The following is a 20867-nucleotide window of genomic DNA, read 5'->3' on the forward strand; positions in this document are numbered from 1 at the left end:
GCTGTTCCTCCTTGAAAAGTAATTCAACGGGTGTAGCAGCAGCAACACGAGTCCAAGGTCGTGTTTCCTTTACACTTCCTCTGGCGGCTGTTTTTACCTGTGCTTAGGCAACAGCTCACAGTCATGTCTTATCAGTATGCACAAACCGCTCTAAAAAAACGGCTCTCGCAAGCTTGTACCCTTCTCTTATAGCCCTGGTCCAAACTGTTACATATTCAAAGGAAAGCAGGAAGCAAGCAAAGCGTAAAGAAAGCAATCCCTTCCCCCCAAAACTTTTCCCAGGCCCCTCACAAGTGTGCGAAGAAGAAGACAACTGCAGATTTATACCCCGCCCTTCTCTCTGAATCTAAGAGAGAATCTCTGAGTCTAAGAGCGGTCACAATCTCCTTTATCTCCTTCCCCCACAACAGACACCCTGTGAGGTGGGTGGGACTGAGAGAGCTCTCACAGAAGCTGCCCTTTCAAGGACAACTCTGCGAGAGCTATGGCTGACCCAAGACCATTCCAGCAGCTGCAAGTGGAGGAGCGGGGAATCAAACCTCGTTCTCCCAGATAAGAGTCCGCACACTTAACCACTACACCAAACTGGCTCTCAGGAGACAGACACCCTGTGAGGTGGGTGGGGCTGAGAGAGCACTCCCAGAAGCTGCGCTTTCAGGGACAACCTCTGCGAGAGCTATGACTGACCCAAGGTCATTCCAGCAGCTGCAAGTGGAGGAGTGGGGAATCCAAACCGCTTCTCCCAGATAAGAGTCCGCACACTTCACCACTACACCAAACTGGCAATCAGGCAAAAGCGACTTCGGTAACTCTTGAAACTAGGCAGAAAGGAATGTTTCGACTGTTACATAGAGATAATAGCAAAATGAACTCGACAGTGAAAGAGACACTGGAAACTGAAAGTGCTTTGAGATAATGGCAAGCGGCCTTCTTGACGCAGGGGAAGCCAGGAGGGGGTGGGGGTCTAGATTTGTCATAGTGAGCAGTTGTTTGAGGCAGTCAGTCAGGAAAGATGTCTTCTTCTTTTTTTTGCTGTTCAAAATATGGAAACCCTACACTTTAAAAATCTTTAGTGACCTGCACATTGCTTTTTCCGTTTGGAGACACCCCAAAGGTTGATGCCCAAAGACCCCTCCCAATCCGTCCCTTTGTTGGGTTTCCTTCGGGAATCTCCAGTTGCGGACAGCTGGCTCCTCAGCCCAGATAATAAAAGCCGAATGCCGTCTGACCTCTCTGCCTGCCTTCTGTCTACTTTGCGCCTGCCATCTGGACGTCCTTCATTCCCACAGGTTTTTCTAGGGATTTAACGATGAGGTCTTCCGTTCCCAATCTGCCTTCTAGAACTCCATGGTACAGAAAAAGCTGCTCTTGTATATTATGAAGTACGGCGAATCTATCTATACGGCTGCACCGTCTTCCAGGCAAAAGCAAAAGATGAAAGTTGTCCCCATAATATGAAAGAGGCCCACAGTCTGTTCCCATGCACGTTTACATCACCCGGTTGCATGGGGTTTTCCCAAGGAATTATTTATATAGAACTGCAACCAGCGTGGACCAGTCCATAGGGTTGCCAAGTCCAATTTAAGAAATATCTGGGGACTTTGGGGGTGGAGCCAGGAGACAATAGGGGTGGAGCCAAGATCAAGGCTGTGACAAGCATCATTGAACTCCAAAGGGAGTTCTGGCCATCACATTTAAAGGGACGGCACACCTTTTCAATGCCTTCCTTCCATAGGAAATAATGAAGGATAGGGGCACCTTCTTTTGGGGCTCATAGAATTGGATCCCCTGGTCCAATCGTTTGGAAACTTGGGGGATATTTTGGGGAGAAGCACTAGATGCTATACTGAAAGTTTGGTGCCTCCACCCCAAAAAACAGCCCCCCCAGAGCCCCAGATACCCACGGATCAATTCTCCATGATTTTCTAGGTGAATAAATCTCCATAGGGAATAATAGAGTTCCCAGCAGACATTTCCCTCCCCTCCCCCCCCTGCTTTCTGACGACCCTGAAGCGGGGGGAGGGCCTCCAAACCGGGGGATCCCCTGCCCCCACCTGGGGATTGGCAACCCTACCAGTCCAACGTGTTTTCTATCTGGCGCAGCAGAGGAGGACATTAGGAAGAACTTCCTGACAGAGCAGTTCCTCGGTGGAGCCAGAGTTGGATTAACAATTAGGCCAAGTACGCATTGGTCTATGGGCCCCTACACCTTTAGGGGTCCTAGGTCGGCTCCCCCCCGCTCCCGGTTTCCCCCCTGCTTGCAGCCTTCCCAGCCTGCACACGCAGCCAGCAACTGAGCTGCTCTTTGCCCGACTTGCCGGGTGTGCCATCCGCTGGCGGTGTCACCAAATTGACCTCCCTCTGCTCTTGTATATTAGGATGTATGACGAATCTATCTTAGGGTTACCAATCCCCAGGTGGGGGCAGGGGATCCCCCGGTTTGGAGGCCCTCCCCCCGCTTCAGGGTCATCAGAAAGTAGGGGGAGGGGAGGGAAGTGTCTGCTGGGAACTCTATTATTCCCTATAGAGACTTATTCCCATAGGAGATAATGAAGAATTGATCCGCAGGTATCTGGGACTCTGGGAGGGCTGTTTTTTGGGGTAGAGGCACCAAATTTTCATGATAGCATCTAGTGTCTCTCCCCAAAATAACCCCCAAGTTTCCAAACAATTGGACCAGGGGATCCAATTCTATGAGCCCCAAAAGAAGGTGACCCTATCCATTATTTCCTATGGAAGGAAGGCATTGAAAAGGTGTGCCGTCCCTTTAAATGTGATGGCCAGAACTCCCTTTGGAGTTCAATGATGCTTGTCACAGCCTTGATCTTGGCTCCACCCCTAATGTCTCCTGGCTCCACCCTCAAAGTCTCCTGGCTCCACCCCCAAAGTCCCCAGATATTTCTTGAATTGCACTTGGCAACCCTAATCTATCTATACGTCTGCACCATCTTGCAGTCCTGACCAGCGGAAGTCCTGGAACGTTCACCTCTTCGTCATAGTTCTGAAACTCAGTTTGCTTCAGTAGAGAACACCAAACCAGTTTCCAAAAGTTATCACGTCCCCGCAAAGCGTATGTCCTCTCCTCCTCTTGTCTCCGCCTTTGCCGGAGATGATTGAACTGAAAAGGTTAAATACTACAGCCCCTGGAAAGAGGGTCGCCAATCCCCAGGTGGGTTAAAACACACCCATAAACAACTGCACAAACGTGCTTAACTCTCTTTTTTTAGTAATTGACAATAGCGCACGCTCACAGCACCATATTACACACATTCGAAAGATACATAAAGATGTCAATTTCCAGGAATCCCACATTGTATTGGACCCAGATGTTACTTAAAGGAACAGTTACTTAAAAGAACACTTACTTAAGTAACAGACGTTACTTAAAGGAAAGTAGAGAAAGAAGTACTTTTCTCCCTTTCTCACAATACAAGAACTCGTGGGCATTCGATGAAATGGCTGAGCAGTCGGGTTAAAACGGATAAAGGAAAGTCCTTCTTCACCCAAAGGGTGATTAACATGTGGAATTCACTGCCACAGGAGGTGGTGGCGGCCACAAGCATAGACAGCTTCAAGAGGGGGTTAGATAAAAATATGGAGCAGAGGTCCATCAGTGGCTATTAGCCACAGTGTGTGTGTATAAAAATTTTTGCCACTGTGTGACACAGAGTGTTGGACTGGATGGGCCACTGGCCTGATCCAACATGGCTTCTCTTCTGTTCTTATGTGACACAGAGTGTTGGACTGGAAGGGCCACTGGCCTGATCCAACATGGCTTCTCTTCTGTTCTTATGTGACACAGAGTGTTGGACTGAATGGGCCATTGGCCTGATCCAACATGGCTTCTCTTCTGTTCTTCTGTGACACAGAGTGTTGGACTGGATGGGCCATTGGCCTGATCCAACATGGCTTCTCTTCTGTTCTTATGTGACATAGAGTGTTGGACTGGATGGGCCATTGGCCTGATCCAACATGGCTTCTCTTCTGTTCTTATGTGACACAGAGTGTTGGACTGGATGGGCCATTGGCCTGATCCAACATGGCTTCTCTTCTGTTCTTATGTGACACAGAGTGTTGGACTGGAGGGGGCATTGGCCTGATCTAACATGGCTTCTCTTATGTTCTTATGTACAGTCCCATGAATGGCCACAAAGTACGTTGTATGAGCTCAACCGATGCAAACCACACAAGCTAGACTGAGAGCAGCAGCTATTGGCACAAAATGATATTTGTGAAGCACGGATTCTGATTGAATTGCAGCCATGACGAAGAGTAATGGAAACATGGAATAACCTAGGAGTCATGTCGCTGCATTAATCTGCATACATATATGGGCAATCCTTCAGTGCATCAAGTCAAGTCAGACATCAGATAAGTATATACTTCCAATGAAAGTTTGCATCGGTTGAGCTCACACACGCACTTTCTCAGGGTATGTTTTAATCCATCAGCTGCAGTTTCCTTTTGTGCTGTAACAATCCCCAGGCGGGGGGAGGGATCCCCTTGTTTGAAGGCCTTCCCCCACCCCCCCTTCAGGGTCATCAGAAACCAGGGGAGGGGAGGGAAATGTCTGCAGGAAAGGAAAGGTCCCCTGTGCAAGCACCAGTCGTTTCAGACTCTGGGGTGACGTTGCTCTCACAACGTTTTCTCAGACATTTTTACTGGGTAATTTGCCATTGCGTTCTCCAGTCATCTATGCTTCCCCCCCCCCCCCCCAGCAAGCAGAGTACTAATTTTACCGACCTCAGAAGGATGGAAGTCTGAGTCAACCTCGAGCCGGCTACCTGAACCCAGCTTCCGCCGGGATCGAACTCAGATTGTGAGCAGAGCTTAGGACTGCAGTACTGCAGCTTTAACACCCTGCACCACAGGGCACTCCAGTATTCCCTATGGAAACCGATTCCCATAGAGCAGGGGTGGCCAGCGGTAGCTCTCCAGATGTTTTTTGCCTACAACTCCCATCAGCCCCAGCCAGCATGGTCAATGGCTGGGGCTGATGGGAGTTGTAGGCAAAAAACATCTGGAGAGTTACCATTGGCCACCCCTGCCATAGAGTATAATGGATAATTGATCCATGGGTATCTGGCGGGGGGGGGGGCTGTTTTTTGAGATAGAGGCACCAAATTTGCAGCATAGCATCTGATGATAAACGATGTCTATAGTGTTTCCTTGATCCAGCAAGGTAGTAAATCCAACTTGTACGTTTTCATACAGCTTTCCCCTTCCCTAAGAATGCAAATTCCAAAATCGCATAGTTATTACCACCCATTATTTTCAGCTTGTCAACCAGCTGATCCCTGTAGGTGGGAATCAAGCTCAAAAGCAGATCTCCATGTTTCCCTTTCCATTTTATGGGGGGGAAAAAATCAAATGTTAGCTTTTCTTCTAACTTTAACTCAACTTTTAAGTGGATTACTTAAGTCATTAAATGACAAAAAGATAAGGTGTTTTTTTTTTTTTAAATTTGACCTTGGCTGCGATCCGGCTAATTTTTATTTATAGAAATGAAAGAAATGCCTAACCAAAGACGGAAAATCCCAGGACACGAAATTTAATATTAACAAGGAGAAGGGGCCCTAAACGTCATACCTGGGACAAAAGGTTAAAACGTACCAATTTTTACAGACACGTGGCCGGAATTGCTGTAACTTGCCTAAAAATTATGCAGAACATCATAAAAATGCACAAAAATGATTTTGAAATGTAATATATCTTTTTTGGAGACTTTAGGAACCTAGGATTTTTAAAAGCGACTTTAGGGGCTTTCTTTCAGTGTAGGGGCCAAGCATGAGGCCTGTAGCTGGCCCTGCTCCACACACTTAATAAAAACATTTGGCGGGTGCCAGAAAACTGGGCGCCATATTAGGGACACACTTGCTCTGGAAGGGGGGTAGGGTTGCCAATCCCCAGGTAGGGCCAGGGGATCCCCCGGTTTGAAGGCCCTCCCCCCACTTCAGGGTTATCAGAAAGCAGAGGGGGGGAGGAAAACGTCTGCTGGGCACTCCATTATTCCTTATGGAGAACAATTCCCATAGGGAATAATGGAAAATTGATCTGCGGGTATCTGGGGCTGTGGAGAGGGGCTGTTTATTATGATAGATGTATAATTTTTTCAACATAGCATCCAGTGCCTCTCCCGAAAATGCCCCCCGAGTTTCAAAAGGATTGGACCGGGGGGTCCAGTTCTATGAGCCCCCAAAGAAGGTGCTGCTATCCTTCATTATTTCCAGTAGAGGGAAGGCATTTCAAAGGTGTTCGGTCCCTTTCAATGTGATGGTCAGACCTCCCTTTGGAGTTCAATTCTGCTTGTCACAGCCTTGCTCGTGGCTCCACCCCCCAAAGTCTCCTAACTCCACCCCCAAAGTATCCTGGCAACACCGCCAAAGTCTCCTGGCTCCACCTCCAAGGTCTCCTGGCTCCACCCCCAAAGTCCGCAGAGATTTCTTGAACTGGCCTTGGCAACCACGAAACTGTGCCTGAGACAGACACCCCACCCCCCCCGCGCGCCTTTTATTCCAGCAGCATCCAACCAAACGAAGAGTTCTGCAGAACTCGAAAACTTGCACACTTTTGGTCAAGCCCACTGCACGGATTTTGCAGTTTGAATTTCAATCGGCCCCAGTGGCAGCTACTCAGCGGTAGGGGGCGCCGTCCTTCACCCAACCCCTCGACCGCGAGATGACCCACGGCGCACGCGCGTTCAACCCAGCCCCGGGCCTGTAGCAGACGGAGGAAGAGGCGGCTCAGCTTCGCCCCGCGCGTGCGCCTTCGCGTCGGTTTCCTGCGGTCACGTGGGCCGCGGCGCGTGCGCAGAAGGGAAACCCCGAGGAAAAAAACCCCCTCTCTCTCCCTCGGTTGGGTTTCTGTGGCGAAGAGACGCGGCGGCGGCGGCCATGAACGGGTTCGGCGTCGAAGCGGCCCAGCTCCGGAACCCCGGCGGCGAAACCGTGGAGAAAATTGACCTGTCGCTGGGTGAGAAGGGCGCGGCTGAAGGAGGCGGACGGGGGGGTGCGGAGAGAAGGAGTAGAACGGGCCGAACCATGTGCGGGTGGGAATGGGGGGAGACCCGCGGGCGGCTGGGCTGAACCAAAAGGAGCGCGCAGGTGGGGGGGGGAAAGCTGCTGCTGGTGGAATCCCGCTCGGGGGCGTGGCTTCAGCGGGACCGAAGTAGGGGGAGTGGGCGGGGCAGCGGTGAGTGGCGGACGGAGCTCTCCGCTGCGGCCTCGTGGAGCCTCCAGGGTCGGAGGCAGTCTACCTTTCGGTCTACCTGGGGTGAACTGGAGCAGGGGAGAAAGAGCATGGCAGGGGGCAACAGATGTTTTTTACCATCTGGGCATTAGGAAGGGGTCATAAGAACATAAGAGAAGCCATGTTGGATCAGGCCAATGGCCCATCCAGTCCAACACTTTGTGTCACATAAGAACATAAGAGAAGCCATGTTGGATCAGGCCAGTGGCCCCTCCAGTCCAACACTCTGTGTCACATAAGAACATAAGAGAAGCCATGTTGGATCAGGCCAATGGCCCATCCAGTCCAACACTCTGTGTCACATAAGAGAAGCCATGTTGGATCAGGCCAGTGGTCCCTCCAGTCCAATGCTCTGTGTCACATAAGAACATAAGAGAAACCATGTTGGATCAGGCCAGTGGTCCCTCCAGTCCAACACTCTGAGTCACATATGAACATAAGAGAAGCCATGTTGGATCAGGCCAATGGCCCCTCCAGTCCAGCACTCTGTCACATAAGAACATAAGAGAAGCCATGTTGGATCAGGCCAATAGCCCCTCCAGTCCAACACTCTGTGTCACATAAGAACATAAGAGAAGCCATGTTGGATCAGGCCAGTGGTCCCTCCAGTCCAACACTCTGAGTCACATATGAACATAAGAGAAGCCATGTTGGATCAGGCCAATGGCCCCTCCAGTCCAGCACTCTGTCACATAAGAACATAAGAGAAGCCATGTTGGATCAGGCCAATAGCCCCTCCAGTCCAACACTCTGTGTCACATAAGAACATAAGAGAAGCCATGTTGGATCAGGCCAATACCCCTCCAGTCCAACACTCTGTGTCACATAAGAACATAAGAGAAGCCATGTTGGATCAGGCCAATGGCCCCTCCAGTCCAACACTCTGTGTCACATAAGAACATAAGAGAAGCCATGTTGGATCAGGCCAATGGCCCATCCAGTCCAACACTCTGTGTCACATAAGAGAAGCCATGTTGGATCAGGCCAGTGGTCCCTCCAGTCCAATGCTCTGTGTCACATAAGAACATAAGAGAAGCCATGTTGGATCAGGCCAGTGGTCCCTCCAGTCCAACACTCTGAGTCACATATGAACATAAGAGAAGCCATGTTGGATCAGGCCAATGGCCCCTCCAGTCCAGCACTCTGTCACATAAGAACATAAGAGAAGCCATGTTGGATCAGGCCAATAGCCCCTCCAGTCCAACACTCTGTGTCACATAAGAACATAAGAGAAGCCATGTTGGATCAGGCCAGTGGTCCCTCCAGTCCAACACTCTGAGTCACATATGAACATAAGAGAAGCCATGTTGGATCAGGCCAATGGCCCCTCCAGTCCAGCACTCTGTCACATAAGAACATAAGAGAAGCCATGTTGGATCAGGCCAATAGCCCCTCCAGTCCAACACTCTGTGTCACATAAGAACATAAGAGAAGCCATGTTGGATCAGGCCAATACCCCTCCAGTCCAACACTCTGTGTCACATAAGAACATAAGAGAAGCCATGTTGGATCAGGCCAATGGCCCCTCCAGTCCAACACTCTGTGTCACATGAGAACATAAGAGAAGCCATGTTGGATCAGGCCAGTGGCCCCTCCAGTCCAACACACTGTGTCACATAAGAACATAAGAGAAGCCATGTTGGATCAGGCCAGTGGCCCCTCCAGTCCAACACTCTGTGTCACATAAGAACATAAGAGAAGCCATGTTGGATCAGGCCAATACCCCTCCAGTCCAACACTCTGTGTCACATAAGAACATAAGAGAAGCCATGTTGGATCAGGCCAATGGCCCCTCCAGTCCAACACTCTGTGTCACATAAGAACATAAGAGAAGCCATGTTGGATCAGGCCAATGGCCCATCCAGTCCAACACTCTGTGTCACATAAGAGAAGCCATGTTGGATCAGGCCAGTGGTCCCTCCAGTCCAATGCTCTGTGTCACATAAGAACATAAGAGAAGCCATGTTGGATCAGGCCAGTGGTCCCTCCAGTCCAACACTCTGAGTCACATATGAACATAAGAGAAGCCATGTTGGATCAGGCCAATGGCCCCTCCAGTCCAGCACTCTGTCACATAAGAACATAAGAGAAGCCATGTTGGATCAGGCCAATAGCCCCTCCAGTCCAACACTCTGTGTCACATAAGAACATAAGAGAAGCCATGTTGGATCAGGCCAGTGGTCCCTCCAGTCCAACACTCTGAGTCACATATGAACATAAGAGAAGCCATGTTGGATCAGGCCAATGGCCCCTCCAGTCCAGCACTCTGTCACATAAGAACATAAGAGAAGCCATGTTGGATCAGGCCAATAGCCCCTCCAGTCCAACACTCTGTGTCACATAAGAACATAAGAGAAGCCATGTTGGATCAGGCCAATACCCCTCCAGTCCAACACTCTGTGTCACATAAGAACATAAGAGAAGCCATGTTGGATCAGGCCAATGGCCCCTCCAGTCCAACACTCTGTGTCACATGAGAACATAAGAGAAGCCATGTTGGATCAGGCCAGTGGCCCCTCCAGTCCAACACACTGTGTCACATAAGAACATAAGAGAAACCCTGTTGGATCAGGCCAATAGCCCCTCCAGTCCAACACTCTGGGTCACAGAAGAACATAAGAGAAGCCATGTTGGATCAGGCCAGTGTTCCCTCCAGTCCAACACACTGTGTCACATAAGAACATAAGAGAAGCCATGTTGGATCAGGCCAGTGGCCCCTCCAGTCCAACACTCTGTGTCACATAAGAACATAAGAGAAGCCATGTTGGATCAGGCCAGTGGCCCCTCCAGTCCAACACTCTGTGTCACATAAGAACATAAGAGAAGCCATGTTGGAGCAGGCCAGTGGCCCCTCCAGTCCAACACTCTGTGTCACATAAGAACATAAGAGAAGCCATGTTGGAGCAGGCCAGTGGCCCCTCCAGTCCAACACTCTGTGTCACATAAGAACATAAGAGAAGCCATGTTGGATCAGGCCAATGGCCCCTCCAGTCCAACACTCTGTGTCACATAAGAACATAAGAGAAGCCATGTTGGATCAGGCCAATGGCCCATCCAGTCCAACACTCTGTGTCACATAAGAGAAGCCATGTTGGATCAGGCCAGTGGTCCCTCCAGTCCAATGCTCTGTGTCACATAAGAACATAAGAGAAGCCATGTTGGATCAGGCCAGTGGTCCCTCCAGTCCAACACTCTGAGTCACATATGAACATAAGAGAAGCCATGTTGGATCAGGCCAATGGCCCCTCCAGTCCAGCACTCTGTCACATAAGAACATAAGAGAAGCCATGTTGGATCAGGCCAATAGCCCCTCCAGTCCAACACTCTGTGTCACATAAGAACATAAGAGAAGCCATGTTGGATCAGGCCAGTGGTCCCTCCAGTCCAACACTCTGAGTCACATATGAACATAAGAGAAGCCATGTTGGATCAGGCCAATGGCCCCTCCAGTCCAGCACTCTGTCACATAAGAACATAAGAGAAGCCATGTTGGATCAGGCCAATAGCCCCTCCAGTCCAACACTCTGTGTCACATAAGAACATAAGAGAAGCCATGTTGGATCAGGCCAATACCCCTCCAGTCCAACACTCTGTGTCACATAAGAACATAAGAGAAGCCATGTTGGATCAGGCCAATGGCCCCTCCAGTCCAACACTCTGTGTCACATAAGAACATAAGAGAAGCCATGTTGGATCAGGCCAATGGCCCATCCAGTCCAACACTCTGTGTCACATAAGAGAAGCCATGTTGGATCAGGCCAGTGGTCCCTCCAGTCCAATGCTCTGTGTCACATAAGAACATAAGAGAAGCCATGTTGGATCAGGCCAGTGGTCCCTCCAGTCCAACACTCTGAGTCACATATGAACATAAGAGAAGCCATGTTGGATCAGGCCAATGGCCCCTCCAGTCCAGCACTCTGTCACATAAGAACATAAGAGAAGCCATGTTGGATCAGGCCAATAGCCCCTCCAGTCCAACACTCTGTGTCACATAAGAACATAAGAGAAGCCATGTTGGATCAGGCCAATACCCCTCCAGTCCAACACTCTGTGTCACATAAGAACATAAGAGAAGCCATGTTGGATCAGGCCAATGGCCCCTCCAGTCCAACACTCTGTGTCACATGAGAACATAAGAGAAGCCATGTTGGATCAGGCCAGTGGCCCCTCCAGTCCAACACACTGTGTCACATAAGAACATAAGAGAAACCCTGTTGGATCAGGCCAATAGCCCCTCCAGTCCAACACTCTGGGTCACAGAAGAACATAAGAGAAGCCATGTTGGATCAGGCCAGTGTTCCCTCCAGTCCAACACACTGTGTCACATAAGAACATAAGAGAAGCCATGTTGGATCAGGCCAGTGGCCCCTCCAGTCCAACACTCTGTGTCACATAAGAACATAAGAGAAGCCATGTTGGATCAGGCCAGTGGCCCCTCCAGTCCAACACTCTGTGTCACATAAGAACATAAGAGAAGCCATGTTGGAGCAGGCCAGTGGCCCCTCCAGTCCAACACTCTGTGTCACATAAGAACATAAGAGAAGCCATGTTGGAGCAGGCCAGTGGCCCCTCCAGTCCAACACTCTGTGTCACATAAGAACATAAGAGAAGCCATGTTGGAGCAGGCCAGTGGCCCCTCCAGTCCAACACTCTGTGTCACATGAGAACATAAGAGAAGCCATGTTGGATCAGGCCAGTGGCCCCTCCAGTCCAACACACTGTGTCACATAAGAACATAAGAGAAACCCTGTTGGATCAGGCCAATAGCCCCTCCAGTCCAACACTCTGGGTCACAGAAGAACATAAGAGAAGCCATGTTGGATCAGGCCAGTGTTCCCTCCAGTCCAACACACTGTGTCACATAAGAACATAAGAGAAGCCATGTTGGATCAGGCCAATACCCCTCCAGTCCAACACTCTGTGTCACATAAGAACATAAGAGAAGCCATGTTGGATCAGGCCAGTGGCCCCTCCAGTCCAACACTCTGTGTCACATAAGAACATAAGAGAAGCCATGTTGGAGCAGGCCAGTGGCCCCTCCAGTCCAACACTCTGTGTCACATAAGAGAAGCCATTTTGGAGCAGGCCAGTGGCCCCTCCAGTCCAACACTCTGTGTCACATAAGAACATAAGAGAAGCCATGTTGGAGCAGGCCAGTGGCCCCTCCAGTCCAACACTCTGTGTCACATAAGAACATAAGAGAAGCCATGTTGGATCAGGCCAGTGGCCCCTCCAGTCCAACACTCCGTGTCACATAAGAACATAAGAGAAGCCATGTTGGATCAGGCCAGTGGCCCCTCCAGTCCAACACTCTGTGTCACATAAGAACATAAGAGAAGCCATGTTGGATCAGGCCAATGGCCCATGCAGTCCAACACTCTGTGTCACAAAAGAACATAAGAGAAGCCATGTTGGATCAGGCCAATGGCCCATCCAGCCCAACACTCTGTTCCACATAAGAGAAGCCATGTTGGATCAGGCCAATGGCCCCTCCAGTCCAACACTCTGTGTCACATAAGAACATAAGAGAAGCCATGTTGGATCAGGCCAATGGCCCATCCAGTCCAACACTCCGTGTCACATAAGAACAGAAGAGAAGCCATGTTAGATCAGGCCAATGGCCCCTCCAGTCCAACACTCTGTGTCACATAAGAACATAAGAGAAGCCATGTTGGATCAGGCCAATGGCCCCTCCAGTCCAACACTCTGTGTCACATAAGAACATAAGAGAAGCCATGTTCGATCAGGCCAATGGCCCATCCAGTCCAACACTCTGTGCCACATAAGAGAAGCCATGTTGGATCAGGCCAATGGCCCCTCCAGTCCAAAACTGTGTGTCACATAAGAACATAAGAGAAGCCCTGCTGGATCAGGCCAGTGGCCCATCCAGTCCAACACTCTGTCACATAAGAACATAAGAGAAGCCATGTTAGATCAGGCCAATGGCCCCTCCAGTCCAACACTCTGTGTCACATAAGAACATAAGGGAAGCCATGTTGGATCAGGCCAGTGGCCCATCCAGTCCAACACTCTGTCACATAAGAACATAAGAGAAGCCATGTTGGATCAGGCCAGTGGCCCATCCAGTCCAACACTCTGTCACATAAGAACATAAGAGAAGCCATGTTGGATCAGGCCAATGGCCCCTCCAGTCCAACACTCTGTGTCACATAAGAACATAAAAAAAGCCTGCTGGATCAGGCCAGTGGCCCATCCAGTCCAGTACTCTCTGTCACATAAGAACATAAGAGAAGCCATGTTAGATCAGGCCAATGGCCCCTCCAGTCCAGCACTCTCTGTCACATAAGAACATAAGAGAAGCCATGTTAGATCAGGCCAATGGCCCCTCCAGTCCAACACTCTGTGTCACATAAAAATATAAGAGAAGCCAAGTTGGATCAGGCGAATGGCCCCTCCAGTCCAACACTCTGTGTCACATAAGAACATAAGAGAAGCCATGTTGGATCAGGCCAGTGGCAGGGGGCAACAGATGTTTTTTACCATCTGGGCATGAGGAAGGGGTCATAAGAACATAAGAGGAGCCATGTTGGATCAGGCCAGTGGCCCCTCCAGTCCAACACTCTGTGTCACATAAGAGAAGCCATGTTGGATCAGGCCAATGGCCCATCCAGCCCAACACTCTGTGTCACATAAGAACATAAGAGAAGCCTTGTTGGATCAGGCCAACGGCCCATCCAGTCCCAACACTCTGTGTCACATAAGAGAAGCCATGTTGGATCAGGCCAATGGCTCCTCCAGTCCAACAGTCTATGTCACATAAGAGAAGCCATGTTGGATCAGGCCAATGGCCCATCCAGCCCAACACTCTGTGTCACATAAGAACATAAGAGAAGCCTTGTTGGATCAAGCCAATGGTCCATCCAGTCCAACACTCTGTGCCAGATAAGAGAAGCCATGTTGGATCAGGCCAATGGCTCCTCCAGTCCAACAGTCTATGTCACATAAGAGAAGCCATGTTGGATCAGGCCAATGGCCCATCCAGCCCAACACTCTGTGTCACATAAGAGAAGCCATGTTGGATCAGGCCAATGGCCCCTCCAGTCCAACACTCTGTGTCACACAGTGGCCTAAAAAACCCAGGTGCCATCAGGCGATCCATCAGTGAGGCCAGGACACTAGAAGCCCTTCCACTGTGCTCCCCCTCCCAAGCACCCAGAATACAGAGCATCACTGCCCCAGACATAAGAACATAAGAGCAGCCATGTTGGATCAGGCCAATGACCCATTCAGTCCAACACTCTGTGCCACATAAGAACATAAGAGAAGCCATACTGGATCAGGCCAGTGGCCCACTGAGTCCAACGCTCTGTTTCACACAGTGGCCAAAAAAACCCAGGTGCCATCAGGAGATCCATCAGTGGGGCCAGGACACTTGAAGCCCCTCCAAGTCTCTACCGCTTGAATCTCTGTCTGCACCCCATAATCTGTATTAACTTGGCCATTAATTTGTTTTTTTAAAAGGCTGTGGGTGTGGACTTTTGTTCCTTAATATCTCCTAATGCTTTTTGATTTATTCAATGAAGCTTTGATCATTTATATATTTACGGAGTGTTATGGGTGATATTTAAGGTGTATTAATTTTGAGGCTGGTTTGTGTGGAGGTTCGTGGTAACCTTTATTCCCTGCTCCTTTAGCCACATTGCTCTCTTTTTTGGTTTCTCAATCCCCAGGTGGGGGCAGGGGAGCCCCTCGTTTGGAGGCTCTCCCCCCGCTTCAGGATCATCAGAAAGCAGGGGGGGGAGGTTGGTGTCTGCTGGGCACTCCATTATTCCCTATAGAGACCAATCGCCTTAGGGCAGGGGTCCTCAAACTTTTTAAATAGCGGGCCAGTTCACTGTCCCTCAGACTGTTGGAGGGCCGGACTGCCGTTACTGTACAAGGCTGCGGGCCGTCAGTTCTCCGTCTTCTGCATCTCTCTCCCTTCCCCACACCACATACCCCGGCCTGGGAACTCACCTCACCTCGGTATCACCTCACACTCTGTCTCCGCTGCCTCAGCCCAGTGCCGGAAGTGTGCGTTGCTAACGTGAGTTTAGGTCGAACGTCACTTCCGGTCTGATTTTGCCATAACCCGGCGGGCCGCATAAAAGTCCTCAGCGGGCCGCATCTGGCCCGCGGGCCGTAGTTTGAGGACCCCTGCCTTAGGGGATAATGGAGAATTGACCTGTGGGTACCTGGGGCTCTAGGGAGGCTGTTTTTTTGAAGCTGAAGCACCAGATTTTCAGCATAGCATCTGGTGACTATCCTCAAAATACCTCCCGAGTGTCAAAAAGACTGAACTGGGGTATCCAAATCTGTGAGTCCCAGAAGAAGATGCCCCTATCCTTCCTTATTCCAAATGGAGGGAAGCAGGGGTGGAATTCTAGCAGGAGCTCCTTTGCATATTAGGCCACACTCCTGATGTCGCCAATCCCCCAAGGCGCTTTTTTGTAAGCTCTTGGAAGATTGGCTACATCAGGGATGTGCGGCCTAATACGCAAAAGAGCTCCTGCTAGGATTCCACCCCTGGACGGAAGGCGTTTAAAAGGAGCACGGTCTCTTTAAATGCGATGGCCAGAACTCCCTTTGGAGTTCAGTCGTGTTCGCCACACCCTTGCTCCTGGCTCCACCCCCACGGTCCCCAGATATTTCTTGAATCGGACTTGGCAGCCCTACGATGGCCCACAGCTTGGAGGGCTTTGAACAGTGGGGCTGTCGATGTCTGCTGCTCCCTCTAGTCTCAGTTCTCCTCCCCCCCCTAGGCTTGCAGATGTTTAATCCTTAACCTTCTATTTTGTTCCACAGATGATATCATTCGGCTTAACAAGAAAGAAGAGCGGAAGCAGTACTCCCCCCAGATGAAGAGAGGCATTCAGCAGAACGGCACATGGCAGTTCAGAATGAGACGGCCCAAATGGGGAATCCAGGAGTACACTGGTAGAGAATATTCCCCCCCCCCCCCCAATAATTTTCATTGGTCGTTTTGTTATATAGCAATACAAACTTATATATTATTTAACAGTATTAACAAATACCTACGTTTCCATATCACTGGGGCAGACTTATTTTTACAAGTCAATAACTGCATAAAAAGGTAAAGGTAGTCTCCTGTGCAAGCACCAGTCGTTTCCGACTCTGGGATGACGTTGCTTTCACAACGTTTTCACGGCAGATTTTTTACGGGGTGGTTTGCCATTGCCTTCCCCAGTCATCTACGCTTTCCCCTCAGCAAGCTGGGGACTCATTTGACCCACCTCGGAGGGATGGAAGGCTGAGCCAACCTCGAGCTGGCTACCTGAAAACCCATCTTCCGCTGGGATCAAACTCAGGTCGTGAGCGGAGCTTAGGACTGCAGTACTGCAGCTTTAACACTCTGCGCCACGGGGCTCTTAATAACTGCGCACATTTACCGTAAATGAAGAGCTTCTATAACAGTATGTATCTCAGATCTTTCTCATAGGAATTCTAAAATTGGAAACCAGACAGTCGCTATATCAGAATAGTAGTCGGAGCCCCTTAAATTCTGCTAGGATATATACATTCCAGATTTTATTATACCAGGTTTTTAAGGATGGAGTTTTGTACAGGTGGGGGATATTCGATGCGCAGGCGAGGATTGTGTTGCACACACAACTTGTGGGCTAATGTGTTTCCCCAGCCCAATCAGTCAGGAAACCGCACGGGCTGCAGAATCCTTGAATCCAGAACCAAGGGAGTAGCTTACCAATAAACTAGGGCAGGGGTGGCCAGATTTGCTTAATGTAAGAGCCACAAAGAATAAACACCGGCTGTTTCAGAGCCACAAGACATGAATGTCAGATGTTTGAGAGCTGAAAGACAGGAAGGAAGGAAGGGAGGGAAGGAGGGAAGGAAGAAATAGATGGGGAGAGAGGTGAGGGAGAGGTGGAAAGAAAGCAACTTTAAATGCATTCTCCAAGCCACTGGCCAATAGAGTAATGGGGGCTTCAAGAGCCACACAATATGTGTGCAAGAGCCAGTTGTGGCTCATGAGCCGCAGTTTGGCCACCCCTGAGCTAGGGCAAACATATACACACAACCAGATCTCTTTGTTCCAAAGCGTTTATTAGCGTTTCTCCAAGAATTAGGTCCATAGCAATAGATTATATACCCTTTTGATAGCTTGTCCAGTGTGGTATATTTAATCTTTAATTGTTTAATTAATCATGAAGACCTCATAACCTTGTCCCTTTCCCACTGGACTGTCCCCCTCCCCCCCCAGTTACATGAACTGGTGCAAACGTGCCTTATTAGTGTTTTTCCAAAACTGCCTTCTGGGGCTGGACAAAAATTATTTTTCCCACTGACCTGTCCCCTTCCCACTGGACTCTCTCCACCACCCCCAGTTACATGAACTGGTGCAAACTTGCCTTATTAGCGATTTTCCAAAACTGCCTTCTGGGGCTGGACTAAAATTATTTTTGTAAATGCTAGAAGTGTTTAAGGACAGATATGGGCTCATTACTATGAGAATGTGGAACTCATTCTGGGATAGAGCAGGCTTTTCCTAGAATGATGACGGTTTGCTTTTCTTCGTGTCACTCTGACCCAGCCCCTAGAAAGCTTTCCTTCTGTCTGTTCCGCACTTTCCTTCCCAGATAATGGCTCTGATGTTTTTGGGAACAAAAATCTTTCTTCTGGCTTTTCCCTCACCTAGAGGTCTCTTAATCTAAAATGCAAGTCTTTATATGAAACGCGTCAAGCCTTAATCAATATATCTCCATATTCAAGTGTGATTCTGCAAAGCACGGCTCAGCTTGGCTCTTAATTGGTTTTTGAGGCAATAGTGCAAACTTCAGGTTCACGCAGGCCAACTCATCCATCGTTTGGGGAGTTAGTAAGCACCCCCCATGAGGTGCTGCAGCTCCGCCCCTCCCTTCTTCCCCTCCCTCCCTTCCTCCATTTTGTGGCTTTCAAACATGTGACATTCATGTCTTGTGGCTCGCAAACTTGCAGCTGTGCCCCTCCTTTCCTCCCTTCCTGTTCGGTGTAGTGGTTAAGTGTGCAAACTCTTATCTGGGAGAACCAGGTTTGATTCCCCACTCCTCCACTTGCACCTGCTGGAAAGGCCTTGGGTCAGCCATAGCTCTTGTAGGAGTTGTCCTTGAAAGGGCAGCTGCTGGGAGAGCCCTCTCAGCCCCACCCACCTCACAGGGTGTCTGTTGTGGGGGAGGAAGGTAAAGGAGATTGTGAGCCGCTCTGAGTCTCTGATTCAGGGAGAAGGGCGGGGTATAAATCTGCCCCCACCTCACAGGGTGTCTGTTGTGGGGGGAGAAGACATAGGAGATTGTGAGCCGCTCTGAGTCTCTGATTCAGGGAGAAGGGCGGGGTATAAATCTGCCCCCACCTCACAGGGTGTCTGTTGTGGGGGGAGATGATGTAGGAGATTGTGAGCCGCTCTGAGTCTCTGATTCAGGGAGAAGGGCGGGGTATAAATCTGCCCCCACCTCACAGGGTGTCTGTTGTGGGGGGAGATGATATAGGAGATTGTGAGCCGCTCTGAGTCTCTGATTCAGGGAGAAGGGCGGGGTATAAATCTGCCCCCACCTCACAGGGTGTTCTGTTGTGGGGGGAGAAGACAGGAGATTGTGAGCCGCTCTGAGTCTCTGATTCAGGGAGAAGGGCGAGGTATAAATCTGCCTCCACCTCACAGGGTGTCTGTTGTGAGGGGAGAAGAGATAGGAGATTGTGAGCCACTCTTTGTCTCTGATTCAGGGAGAAGGGCGGGGTATAAATCTGCCCCCACCTCACAGGGTGTCTGTTGTGAGGGGAGAAGATATAGGAGATTGTAAGCCGCTCTGAGTCTCTGATTCAGGGAGAAGGGCGGGGTATAAATCTGTCCCCACCTCACAGGGTGTCTGTTGTGAGGGGAGAAGATATAGGAGATTGTGAGCCGCTCTGAGTCTCTGATTCAGGGAGAAGGGCGGGGTATAAATCTGCCCTCACCTCACAGGGTGTCTGTTGTGGGGGGAGAAGATATAGGAGATTGTGAGCCGCTCTGAGTCTCTGATTCAGGGAGAAGGGCGGGGTATAAATCTGTCCCCACCTCACAGGGTGTCTGTTGTGAGGGGAGAAGATACAGGAGATTGTGAGCCGCTCTGAGTCTCTGATTCAGGGAGAAGGGCGGGGTATAAATCTGCCCCCACCTCACAGGGTGTCTGTTGTGGGGGGAGAAGATAGAGGAGATTGTGAGCCGCTCTGTGTCTCTGATTCAGGGAGGAGGGCGGGGTATAAATCTGCCACCACCTCACAGGGTGTCTGTTGTGGGGGGAGAAGATATAGGAGATTGTGAGTCGCTCTGAGTCTCTGATTTAGGGAGAAGGGCGGGGTATAAATCTGTCCCCACCTCACAGGGTGTCTGTTGTGGGGGGAGAAGACATAGGAGATTGTGAGTCGCTCTGAGTCTCTGATTCAGGGAGGAGGGTGGGGTATAAATCTGCAATTCTTCTTCCCTTCCTCTCTTCCTCTTGTGGCTCTCAAACATCTGATGTTTATTCTATGTTGCTCTTACGTTAAGTATGTTAACTACATTACGTTAAGTAAGTTTGGCCACCCGTGATTTAGGCCTTTCACCCATTAAGTCTCAGGGAGGGACCCCTGTTTTTGACACACACACCCTCCCCCCCACACACAAGTCAGGTGATGGTAACATCCAATCCCAATACGCCTTTGGGAGAATTCTTCAGGATTCTACATCATCGCTCCTGGTCTTCCCCCTCCCAACACGGTCTTGTGAGAATCTCTTTCCTTTGATCTTGAGCTGATCTGGTGCCAGGCAGGCAGCAGCCCCCGCAAGAAGAGGCCATTCACCCTTGAGAGGAGGCAAGAATGACGCTTGGCCTCCCGGATGGTCATTCCAATTACATGAATTTTGGCTGCATTTTGGTTTTGGACTAGTCTGGCCGTAAGAAGAAGAAGAATTGCGGATTTATAGCCCGCCCTTCTCTCTGAATTGGTCTCAGAGCAGATTATGAGAGCCAGTTTGGTGTAGTGGTTAAGTGTGTGGACTCTTACCTGGGAGAACCGGGTTTGATTCCCCACTCCTCCACTTGCACCTGCTGGAATGGCCTTGGGTCAGCCAGAGCTCTGGCAGAGGTTGTCCTTGAAAGGGCAGCTGCTGTGAGAGCTCTCTCCAGCCCCACCCACCTCACAGGGTGTCTGTTGTGGGGGAGGAAGAGAGCCAGTTTGGTGTAGTGGTTAAGTGTGCTGCAGACTCTTATCTGGGAGAACCGGGTTTGATTCCCCACTCCTCCACTTGCACCTGCTAGCATGGCCTTGTGTCAGCCACAGCTCTGGCAGAGGTTGTCCTTGAAAGGGCAGCTTCTGTCAGAGCTCTCTCCAGCCCCACCCACCTCACAGGGTGTCTGTTGTGGGGGAGGAAGAGAGCCAGTTTGGTGTAGTGGTTAAGTGTGCTGCAGACTCTTATCTGGGAAACCGGGTTTGATTCCCCACTCCTCCACTTGCACCTGCTGGAATGGCCTTGGGTCAGCCAGAGCTCTGGCAGAGGTTGTCCTTGAAAGGGCAGCTGCTGTGAGAGCTCTCTCCAGCCCCACCCACCTCACAGGGTGTCTGTTGTGGGGGAGGAAGAGAGCCAGTTTGGT

At 50.2% G+C, this 20867-nt stretch overlaps 1 protein-coding gene across 1 annotated transcript in view; it reads left to right on the plus strand.

Annotated features, from left to right (window-relative positions):
* The first annotated feature begins 6852 nt into the window (after positions 1 to 6852).
* The window catches only part of LOC132574380 (UAP56-interacting factor-like), a 43647-nt gene continuing 29632 nt past the window's right edge, over positions 6853 to 20867 (plus strand). The window contains exons 1-2 of the mRNA XM_060242743.1: positions 6853 to 6972; positions 16054 to 16185. Coding sequence (XP_060098726.1) covers positions 6894 to 6972; positions 16054 to 16185 — 211 coding nt within the window. The 5' untranslated portion in view covers positions 6853 to 6893. The remainder of the gene's footprint in view (positions 6973 to 16053; positions 16186 to 20867) is intronic.

This window comes from Heteronotia binoei, chromosome 6 (assembly GCF_032191835.1).
Source record: "Heteronotia binoei isolate CCM8104 ecotype False Entrance Well chromosome 6, APGP_CSIRO_Hbin_v1, whole genome shotgun sequence".
NCBI classification, from domain to species: Eukaryota; Metazoa; Chordata; class Lepidosauria; order Squamata; family Gekkonidae; genus Heteronotia; species Heteronotia binoei.